The sequence below is a fragment of the Mustelus asterias genome, chromosome 27 (genome assembly GCF_964213995.1).
Source record: "Mustelus asterias chromosome 27, sMusAst1.hap1.1, whole genome shotgun sequence".
Classification (NCBI taxonomy): Eukaryota; Metazoa; Chordata; class Chondrichthyes; order Carcharhiniformes; family Triakidae; genus Mustelus; species Mustelus asterias.
The window spans coordinates 43,424,506-43,436,605 of NC_135827.1; the positions used below are offsets into that span (position 1 = coordinate 43,424,506).

Below are 12,100 nucleotides of genomic sequence, written 5' to 3' on the forward strand. Positions count from 1 at the left end.
GACGGGGATTTAAAACAGGAATTTCGGGAGCTGGGCTGGAAGCTGAGAGCCAAGACAAAACATGTGGTCATCTCTGGTACGCTACCGGTGCCACGTGATAGCGAGTTGAGGAACAGGGAGAGAGTGCACTTAAACATGTGGTTGCAGGGATGGTGCAGGAGGGAGGGTTTCAGATACGTGGATAATTGGAACACGTTCTGGGGAAGGTGGGACCTCTACAAACAGGACGGGGTGCACCTGAACCAGAGGGGCACCAATATCCTCGGAGTGAAATTTGCTACGGCTCTTCAGGGGGATTTAAACTAATTTGTCAGGGGAGTGGGAAAAGGAGTTGTAGTCCGGAAGTCAGTGTTGAGGGTGGTGAGATATTGGGGAAGGTATCAAGGTCAAGGGTGGGTACCGGTAGACAGGAAGATGGGTTGAAGTGTGTCTACTTCAATGCAAGGAGCATCCGGAACAAGGTGGATGAACTTGGGGCGTGGATTGCTACTTGGGACTACGATGTTGTGGCCATTACGGAGACGTGGGTAGAACAAGGACAGGAATGGTTGTTGGACGTTCCGGGGTATAGATGTTTCAGTAAGTGTAGGGAAGCTGGTAAAAGAGGTGGAGGAGTAGCATTGTTAATCAAGGATAGTTTAACGGCTGCGGAAAAGCACTTTGAGGGGGATATGCACACTGAGGTAATATAGAACATAGAACATTACAACGCAGAACAGGCCCTTCGGCCCACGATGTTGCACCGACCAGTTAAAAAAAAACTGTGACCCTCCAACCTAAACCAATTTCTTTTCGTCCATGAACCTATCTACGGATCTCTTAAACGCCCCCAAACTAGGCGCATTTACAACTGATGCTGGCAGGGCATTCCAATCCCTCACCACCCTCTGGGTAAAGAACCTACCCCTGACATCGGTTCTATAACTACCCCCCCTCAATTTAAAGCCATGCCCCCTCGTGCTGGATTTCTCCATCAGAGGAAAAAGGCTATCACTATCCACCCTATCTAAACCTCTAATCATCTTATATGTTTCAATAAGATCCCCTCTTAGCCGCCGCCTTTCCAGCGAAAACAATCCCAAATCCCTCAGCCTCTCCTCATAGGATCTCCCCTCCATACCAGGCAACATCCTGGTAAACCTCCTCTGCACCCTCTCCAAAGCCTCCACATCCTTCCTGTAATGTGGGGACCAGAACTGCACACAGTACTCCAAGTGCGGCCGCACCAGAGTTGTGTACAGTTGCAACATAACGCTACGACTCCTAAATTCAATCCCCCTACCAATAAACGCCAAGACACCATATGCCTTCTTAACAACCTTATCTACTTGATTCCCAACTTTCAGGGATCTATGCACACATACACCTAGATCCCTCTGCTCCTCCACACTATTCAAAGTCCTCCCGTTAGCCCTATACTCAACACATCTGTTATTCCTACCAAAGTGAATTACCTCACACTTCTCCGCATTAAACTCCATCCGCCACCTCTCGGCCCAACTTTGCAACCTGTCTAAGTCTTCCTGCAAACTACGACACCCTTCCTCACTGTCTACCACACCACCGACTTTGGTGTCATCAGCAAATTTGCTAATCCACCCAACTATACCCTCATCCAGATCATTAATAAATATTACAAACAGCAGTGGCCCCAAAACAGATCCCTGAGGTACACCACTTGTAACCGCACTCCATGATGAATATTTACTATCAACCACCACCCTCTGTTTCCTATCCGCTAGCCAATTCCTGATCCAATTTCCTAGATCACCCCCAATCCCATACATCTGCATTTTCTGCAGAAGCCTACCATGGTGAACCTTATCAAACGCCTTACTAAAATCCATATATACCACGTCCACTGCCTTGCCCCCATCCACCTCCTTGGTCACTTTCTCAAAAAACTCAATAAGGTTAGTAAGGCACGACCTACCTGCAGTTAGAAACAGGAAAGGAGCGGTCACGTTGCTAGGAGTTTACTATAGGCCCCCAAATAGTAATAGAGATGTGGAGGAAGAAATTGCTAAGCAGATTATGGATACGTGTGGGGGTCACAGGGTATTTGTCATGGGGGACTTTAACTTTCCAAATATTGATTGGAACCTTTGTAGGTCAAATAGTTTGGATGGGGCACTTTTTGTGCAGTGTGTGCAGGAGGGTTTCCTGACACAATATGTGGATAGGCCGACAAGGGGTGAGGCCACATTGGATTTGGTACTGGGAAATGAACCGGGCCAAGTGTTAGATTTGGTTGTGGGAGAGAACTTTGGAGATAGTGACCACAATTCGGTGTCTTTTGTTATTGCAATGGAGAGGGATAGGGCCGGACGGCAGGGCAAGGCTTACAATTGGGGGAGAGGTCATTATGATGCGATTAGGCAAGAATTAGGGGGCATAAGATGGGAACAGAAACTGTCAGGGAAAGGCACTGATGAAAAGTGGAACTTTTTCAAGGAACAAATACTGGGTGTCCTTGATAGGTATGTCCCTGTCAGGCAGGGAGGAAATGGCCGAGTGAGGGAACCGTGGTTCACAAAAGAGGTGGAATGTCTTGTGAAAAGGAAGAGGGAAGCTTATGTAGGGATGAGGAAACAAGGTTCAGATGGCTCGACTGAGGGTTACAAGTTAGCAAGGAACGAGCTGAAAAAGGGGCTGAGGAGAGCTAGGAGGGGACATGAGAAGTCCTTGGCGGGTCGGATCAAGGAAAACCCCAAGGCTTTTTACTCTTATGTGAGGAATAAAAGAATGACCAGGGTGAGGTTAGGGCCGGTCAAGGACAGTGGTGGGAACTTGTGTATGGAATCAGTAGAGATAGGCGAGGTGATGAATGAATACTTTTCTTCAGTGTTCACCAAGGAGAGGGGCCATGTTTTTCAGGAAGAGAAGGTGTTACAGGCTAATAGGCTGGAGGAAATAGATGTTCGGAGGGAGGATGTATTGGCAGTTTTGAATAAACTGAAGGTCGATAAGTCCCCTGGGCCTGATGAAATGTATCCTAGGATTCTTTGGGAGGCGAGGGATGAGATTGCAGAGCCTTTGGCTTTGATCTTTGGGTCCTCGCTGTCCACGGGGATGGTGCCAGAGGACTGGAGAGTGGCGAATGTTGTTCCTCTGTTTAAGAAAGGGAATAGAAATGACCCTGGTAATTATAGACCGGTTAGTCTGACTTCGGTGGTTGGTAAATTGATGGAAAAGGTCCTTAGGGATGGGATTTACGACCATTTAGAAAGATGCGGATTAATCCGGGATAGTCAGCACGGATTTGTGAAGGGCAAATCGTGCCTCACAAATTTGATAGAATTTTTTGAGGAGGTAACTAGGTGTGTTGATGAAGGTAGGGCGGTTGATGTCATATACATGGATTTTAGTAAGGCGTTTGATAAGGTCCCCCATGGTCGGCTTATGATGAAAGTAAGGAGGTGTGGGATAGAGGGAAAGTTGGCCGATTGGATAGGTAACTGGCTATCTGATCGAAGACAGAGGGTGGTGGTGGATGGAAAATTTTCGGACTGGAGGCAGGTTGCTAGCGGAGTGCCGCAGGGATCGGTGCTTGGTCCTCTGCTCTTTGTGATTTTTATTAATGACTTAGAGGAGGGGGCTGAAGGGTGGATCAGTAAATTTGCTGATGACACCAAGATTGGTGGAGTAGTGGATGAGGTGGAGGGCTGTTGTAGGCTGCAAAGAGACATAGATAGGATGCAAAGCTGGGCTGAAAAATGGCAAATGGAGTTTAACCCTGATAAATGTGAGGTGATTCATTTTGGTAGGACGAATTTAAATGTGGATTACAGGGTCAAAGGTAGGGTTCTGAAGACTGTGGAGGAACAGAGAGATCTTGGGGTCCATATCCACAGATCTCTAAAGGTTGCCACTCAAGTGGATAGAGCTGTGAAGAAGGCATACAGTGTGTTAGCTTTTATTAACAGGGGGTTGGAGTTTAAGAGCCGTGGGGTTATGCTGCAACTGTACAGGACCTTGGTGAGACCGCATTTGGAATATTGCGTGCAGTTCTGGTCACCTCACTATAAGAAGGATGTGGAAGCGCTGGAAAGAGTGCAGAGGAGATTTACCAGGATGCTGCCTGGTTTGGAGTGTCGGTCTTATGAGGAAAGGTTGAGGGAGCTGGGGCTGTTCTCTCTGGAGCGGAGGAGATTGAGGGGAGACTTAATAGAGGTTTATAAAATGATGAAGGGGATAGATCGAGTGAACGTTCAAAGACTATTTCCTCGGGTGGATGGAGCTATTACAAGGGGGCATAACTATAGGGTTCATGGTGGGAGATATAGGAAGGATATCAGAGGTAGGTTCTTCACGCAGAGAGTGGTTGGGGTGTGGAATGGACTGCCTGCAGTGATAGTGGAGTCAGACACTTTAGGAACATTTAAGCGGTTATTGGATAGGCACATGGAGCACACCAGGATGGTAGGGAGTGGGATAGCTTGATCTTGGTTTCAGATGAAGGTCGGCACAACATCGTGGGCCGAAGGGCCTGTTCTGTGCTGTAATGTTCTATGTTCTATATATAAGACCCTCGTCAGACCCCACTTGGAGTACTGTGCTCAGTTCTGGACACCTCATGATAGGAAGGATGTGGAAATGATTGAAAGGGTGCAGAGGAGATTTACAAGGATGTTGCCTGGATTGAGTGGCATGCCTTATGAGGATAGGCTGAGGGAGCTCAGTCTTTTCTCCTTGGAGAGACGTAGGATGAGAGGAGACCTAATAGAGGTATATAAGATGTTGAGAGGCATAGCTCAGGTGGACTCTCAGAGGCTTTTTCCCAGGGTGGAAATGGCTGCTACGAGAGGACACAGGTTTAAGGTGCTGGGGTGTAGGTACAGGGGAAATGTTTGGGGGAAGTTTTTCACACAGAGGGTGGTGGGTGAGTGGAATCGGCTGCCGTCAGTGGTGGTGGAGGCAAACTCAATCGGGACTTTTAAGAGACTCCTGGATGAGTACATGGGACTTAATAGGATGGAGGGTTATAGGTAGGCCTAAAAGGTAGGGATATGTTCGGCACAACTTGTGGGGCCGAAGAGCATGTTCTGTGCTGTAGTTCTTCTATGTTTCTATGTTTCTATGAAAGCTGGGCAGAGTAAAATGGAATTAAAGACTGACTGGAAAAACTGATAGAATAATTAATGATCATTCAATGTAAAATGGTTCAGGTACAAGCAAGGTAGATTCCAACACAGGCAAAAGATAGAGTAAGTAAAGCCAGAGCTCCTTGGATATTGGAGACAGAAAATATAATGAAATTAAACAAAGGATATATGTCATGCAAATTCTTCAAACCACAACCTAGCCAAAAATGAGAGGTGAAGAGGAAAATAAGACCAACAAAGAGAGAATGTGAGAATGAAATATCTGTTAATATTAAAGGTTATCCAAAGATCTTCTACCAGCATGTAACTGGTAAATATGTAAAAGATAGAATGGTTTCTATCAGGGAAAAGATAGGTCAACAAATATATTTGATTACTATGGAAGAGGATGCTGACAAAATATTGGCAGATGAGGAGCCTGCAGAGTAATTGTTGCGGTGAAAATTGAGAGGCAGATGTGCTGTACAGGCTAGCTATGCTTCGGATAGGCAAATTATCAGTCCTGGGCTGACATCTCAGGTTGCTAAAGGAAGTGGGGCTGGAGATAGCTTCCAACCTTCCCTCGATATGGGAAAGTGCTAAAGGATTGGAGAGCGGCCAATGTGACATCCTTATTCAAGAAAGAGTGAACGGATATTTCTAAAAACCAGAGATTGGTTTATTCAACATCAGTGGTGGGTAAGGTTTTAGTAACAATGATCATGGAAAGAATTAACTGACGCTTTGAGAGGTTAGGGCAGGTGAGTTAGGGCAGGTGATGGATGTGAGTGTGAGGGAACACTTTGGATCCAGTGATCCTAATGCCATTAGTTTCAACCTGATCGTGGATAAGGATAGATCTGGTCCTCGGGTTGAAGTTCTGAACTGGAAAAAGGCCAAATTTGATGAAATGAGAAGGGATCTGGGAAGTGTGGATTGGCACAGGCTGTTCTCTGGTAAGGATGTAAATGGAAAGTGGGAGGCCTTCAAATGAGAAATTTTGAGAGTGCAGAGTTTGTATGTTCCTGTCAGGATTAAAGGCAAAGTAAATCGGAATAAGGAACCTTGGTTCTCGAGGGAGATTGTAACACTGATTAAGAGGAAGAGAGAGTTGTATGAAATGTACAGGCAGCAAGGAACAGATCAGATGCTCGAGGAGTATAAAAAGTGCAAGAAGCTACTTAAGAGGGAAATCAGGAGGGCTAAAAGAAGACATGAGGTTGCTTTGGCAGACAGAGTGAAGGAAAATCCAAAGAGCTTCTATAGGTATGTTAGGAGCAAAAGGATAGTGAGGGATAAAATTGGTCCTCTTGAAGACCAGAGTGGTAGACTGTGTATGGAACCAAAAGAGATGGGGGAGATACTAAATGGTTTTTTTGCATCCGTATTTACTGAGGAAACGGGCATGGAGTCTACGGAAATAGGGCAAACAGGTAGGGAGGTCATGGAACCTTTACAGATTAAAGGGGAGGAGGTGCTTGCTGTCTTGAGGCAAATCAGAGTGGATAAATCCCCAGGACTGGACAGGGTATTCCCACGGACCTTGAGGGAAGCTAGTGTTGAACTTGCAGGGGCCCTGGCAGACATATTTAAAATGTCAGTATTCACGGGGGAGGTGCCGGATGATTGGAGGGTGGCTCATGTTGTTCCGTTGTTTAAAAAAGGTTCCAAAAGAAATCCGGGAAATTATCGGCCAGTAAGTTTGACGTCGGTGGTGGGCAAGTTATTGGAAGGTGTGATAAGGGATAGGATCTACAAATATTTGGATAGACAGGGACTTATTAGGGAGAGTCAACATGGCTTTGTGTGTGGTAGGTCATGTTTGACCAATCTATTAGAGTTTTTCGAGGAGGTTACCAGAAAAGTGGATGAAGGGAAGGCGGTGGATGTTGTCTACCTGGATTTCAGCAAGGCCTTTGACAAGGTCCCTCATGGGAGGTTAGTTAGGAAGGTTCAGTCGCTAGGTATACATGGGGAGGTAGTAAATTGGATTAGACACTGGCTCAATGGAAGAAGCCAGAGAGTGGTTGTGGAGGATTGCTTCTCTGAGTGGAGGCCCGTGACTAGTGGTGTGCCGCAGGGATCGGTGTTGGATCCATTGTTGTTTGTCATCTATATCAATGATCTGGATGATAACGTGGTAAATTGGATCAGCAAGTTTGCTGATGATACAAAGATTGGAGGTGTAGTGGACAGTGAGGAAGGTTTTCAAAGCTTGCAGAGGGATTTGGACCAACTAGGAAAATGGGCTGAAAAATGGCAAATGGAATTTAACGCGGACAAGTGTGAGATATTGCACTTTGGAAGGACAAACCAAAGAAGAACGTACAGGGTAAATGGTAGGACTCTGAACAGTGCAGTTGAACAGAGGGATCTGGGAATACAGGTACAGAATTCCCTAAAAGTGACGTCACAGGTGGACAGGGTCGTAAAGAGTGCCTTTGGTACATTGGCCTTTATAAATCGGAGTATCGAGTATAAAAGTTGAAGTGTTATGGTAAGGTTATATAATGATGTGGAGATGCCGGCGTTGGACTGGGGTAAACACAGCAAGAAGTTTAACAACACCAGGTTAAAGTCCAACAGGTTTATTTGGTAGCAAAAGCCACACAAGCTTTCGGAGCTCTAAGCCCCTTCTTCAGGTGAGTGGGAATCCTGTTCACAAACAGAGCATATAAAGACACAGACTCAATTTACATGAATAATGGTTGGAATGCGAATACTTACAACTAATCAAGTCTTTAAGAAACAAAACAATGTGAGTGGAGAGAGCATCAAGACAGGCTAAAAAGATGTGTATTGTCTCCAGACAAGACAGCCAGTGAAACTCTGCAGGTCCACGCAACCGTGGGAGTTACAAATAGTGTGACATGAACCCAATATCCCGGTTGAGGCCGTCCTCGTGAGCAGAAACTGATAGCCAAGTTCCGCACACACGAGGATGGCCTCAACCGGGATATTGGGTTCATGTCACACTATTTGTAACTCCCACAGTTGCGTGGACCTGCAGAGTTTCACTGGCTGTCTTGTCTGGAGACAATACACATCTTTTTAGCCTGTCTTGATGCTCTCTCCACTCACATTGTTTTGTTTCTTAAAGACTTGATTAGTTGTAAGTATTCGCATTCCAACCATTATTCATGTAAATTGAGTCTGTGTCTTTATATGCTCTGTTTGTGAACAGAATTCCCACTCACCTGAAGAAGGGGCTTAGAGCTCCGAAAGCTTGTGTGGCTTTTGCTACCAAATAAACCTGTTGGACTTTAACCTGGTGTTGTTAAACCTCTTACAAGGTTATATAAGGCATTGGTGAGGCTGAATTTGGAGTATTGTGTACAGTTTTGGTCACCTAGTTACAGGAAGGATGTAAATAAGGTTGAAAGAGTGCAGAGAAGGTTCACAAGGATGTTGCCGGGACTTGAGAAGCTGAGTTACAGAGAGAGATTGAATAGATTGGGACTTTATTCCCTGGAATGTAGAAGATTGAGGGGAGATTTGATAGAGGTGTATAAGATTTTGATGGGTATAGATAGAGTGAATGCAAGCAGGCTTTTTCCGCTGAGGCTAGGGGAGAAAAAAACCAGAGGGCATGGGTTAAGGGTGAAAGGAGAAAGGTTTAAAGGGAATATTAGGGGGGGCTTCTTCACGCAGAGAGTGGTGGGAGTGTGGAATGAGCTGCCGGATAAAGTGGTAAATGTGGGGTCACTTTTAACATTTAAGAAAAACTTGGACGGGTTCATGGATGAGAGGAGTGTGGAGGGATATGGTCCAAGTGCAGGTCAGTGGGACTAGGCGAAAAATGGTTCGGCACAGACAAGAAGGGTCAAAAGGCCTGTTTCTGAGCTGTAATTTTCTATGGTTCTATGGTTTGAGTTAATGAAGGAAAGCAACACTTTGTAAAAGATTGTGCTTGACTAATTGAATTAAGTTATTTGATGTAGTAACAGAGAAAGATGAAGAGAATGTGATGAATGTTATCTATATGGATTTCAGAAAACACTTGACAAAATACCACATAAAAGGCTCATTAACAAAGCTGATCCTTATAGAATAAGAGGGTCCGTGACAGTTTGGATAAAAAATTGGTTTAAGGACAGGAAACTGCCACTGTAATTTGTGGTAATTGCCTATTTTCTACCATCTGGTAAGATGGTGTTCCCTATGGTTCAGTACCAGGACCACTGCTTTGCAATCGTACCAAACTTGGAGGTGCGACCAACAGTGAGGATGATACCTATCAACTGTAACTTGCTGCTTCCGAGGGTGCTGGAAGCAGAGACAAATGATTTTAAAAAGAAATTGGATGGCAAATAAACTTGAGGCAAATAAACTTATAGGGCTACGAGCTTAGAGCAAGGGGATGGAACTGATTGGATTACTCCAGAGAGAGACAGCATGGTCTTTTGTGTTGTCATGACTTTATGGCTTGACCACCTGGTTTTGGCCATGTGATTGCAACTCCATGTTACAGTCATAAGAGAAACGAGGGATGACAATCAGTTGTGATCTATTTGTTGTAACTATGCCCTGTTGTTATGACACCATTTGCAGGAGATTCAGCGGCAAGACTCCATTTACTTGCAATGGGACTGGACATTCCTGGTGGTGGGTGGGGCTGAAAAATTCCACCTTATGTTTTTAAATATATACTGGAAATCTTTTTTAAAATTCATTCATGAGTTATGAGCTTTGCTGATAAGGCCAGTATTTATTGTCCATTCCTAATTGAAAAGGTATGGTGAGCTGCTTCCTTGAACCCCTGCAGTATGATGCAGATACACCCATACTGCTTTTAAGAAGAGAATTCCTGCATCGTAAAAGGGACAATTTCTAAGTTAGCATCATTTCAGAACATAATTTCTCATAATGTATCACTGGTAATTTGATTATCACATTCAGTGATTACATAATTTGGAAAGGGAATTTCGGTACACAGGAAGTAAAGAATCACATTAGTATAGTACAGATCCATGGAGAACTTTGACGCTTTGACAAAGATTCATCTGGACTCGAAACGTCAGCTCTTTTCTCTCCTTACAGGTGCTGCCAGACCTGCTGAGATTTTCCAGCATTTTCTCTTTTAGTTCCATGGAGAACTTCAATTCTACATTTCACTCTGACGTGCTCCAGCTGGGAACATTTGATGCTCATCATGGAGACTTGAAATAGATACATGCTCCCACCTTCATATTGATAAATAGCAAATTTCACTGATAAAATTGAACATGTATTTTCATGTAAATCAAAAGAAAAATGTTGAGTGAGATTCTTGATGGATTGCTGAATCTCCAGGATTTGCCCAATCATTGCTCCGCATGATTTTCAGCATAAATGTTATTCCCAGCTGCACAGAAAGATAACTTAACCTCATTCGATCTTAACAAATCTTTAATTCATTTGTCATACTGTTAGTTTTGTTTAGTACTTACCCTTGAAATAAGCTCACCAACCATCCCAGTCCATGTGCCATTGGACTCTGCCACCCCATACACACCATCAGCTACCAGCTGGATTTTGTAATGAAATCTGAGGATTTCTGACAGTTCCTTCAGCATATCCACACAGAAGCCTTCGTAGCGCTCATTTCCCTCAAATTCCTTGTAGTTTGCTTTTAGCATCACATAAGGATTTTCCTAAAGAAAATATGATGCCTTGTTCACAGAGCCAAACTGAGAGTGTGAGCACAGCAGCTCTCTCACAGAACACTGCAGCAAAGGAAAATTACATTTGCATTCAGCTGTTGTACATATAAAGTTTCACTTAAAATGTACAACAAGCAGATCACAATATTAAGCTAGAAATTACTGTTTGTGATTTCAGTATACAAGTGCTTTATACATTAGTGCAGCATTCGCCCTCACAACTATTTTAATAAACAAATTAATTTGTTAGCCTGAGAAAATAAAAACCGACAAAATTACAGATGAACCACAGACGGATGTGTTAATAACAAGCTGACCATTCAGTGAAAGCAGCAGTACTTGATTCTGATATTTGAAAATCTGACATTTTGTGATAGCATCTTCATGTGGCGAGATATGACAAAAGCACAGTAAAAACTGTTTATAGCCACAAGTCAGTCATAGGTGTCACCTATTTGGCACATGATAAATTCCTAATCTCAGTGAAACTATAATCAGAGGTCACATGACACCAGGTTATAGTCCAACAGGTTTATTTGAAATCACAAGCTTTTGGAGCGCTGCTCCTTCATCAGTGTGACCTCTCATCTTGTCCACCCCAGTCCAACACTGGCATCTCCACATGAGTGAAACTATTCATTCCAGGATTTAGATGCTTTCGGCAGGATAGAGAGGGATGTAAAAGGGAGGGGGAGTAGCATTACTGGTTCAGGAAAATATCACAGCTGTACTGAGGAAGGACATCTAAGAGGGTTCAGGCAGCGAGGCAATATGGGTAGAGCTCAGGAACAGGAAGGGTGCAGTCACAATGTTGGGGGTTTATTACAGGCCTCCCAACACCAGCGGGAGATAGAGGAGCAGACATGCAGACAGATATTGGAAAGACGCAAAAACAACAGGATTGTTGTGGTGGATGACTTTAACTTTCCCTATACTGACTGGGACTCAATTGCTGCTAGGAGCTTGCATGGGGCAGAATTTGTAAGGAGCATCCAGGGGGGTTTCTTGAAACAGTATGTGAATAGCCCAACTCGGGAAGGAGCCATATTAGACCTGGTATTGGGGAATGAGACCAGCCAGGTGATTGGAGTTTCAGTAGGAGAGCATTTCGGGAACAGTGATCATAATTCTGTAAGTTTTAAGGTGCTTGTGGATAAGGACAAGAGTGGTCTTCAGGCAAAGTGTTAAATTGGGAGAAGACTAACTACAACAACTTTAGGCAGGATCTGGAGAGTGTAGATTGGGGGAGGCTGTTTGAGGGTAAATCAACATCCGACATGTGGAAGTCTTTCAAATGTCAGTTGATTGGAATTCAGGACCGACATGTACCTGTGAGGATGGAGGATAAACGTGGCAAGTATCGGGAACCCTGGA

The 12,100-nt window shown here is 44.3% G+C and overlaps 1 protein-coding gene across 1 annotated transcript in view; it reads right to left on the reverse strand.

Annotated features, from left to right (window-relative positions):
• LOC144480013 (glutamate receptor ionotropic, kainate 4-like) overlaps nt 1-12,100 on the reverse strand; it is a 289,723-nt gene that overhangs the window by 120,343 nt on the left and 157,280 nt on the right. The window contains exon 11 of the mRNA XM_078199163.1: nt 10,514-10,717. Within this exon, the coding sequence (XP_078055289.1) occupies nt 10,514-10,717 (204 nt within the window). The remainder of the gene's footprint in view (nt 1-10,513; nt 10,718-12,100) is intronic.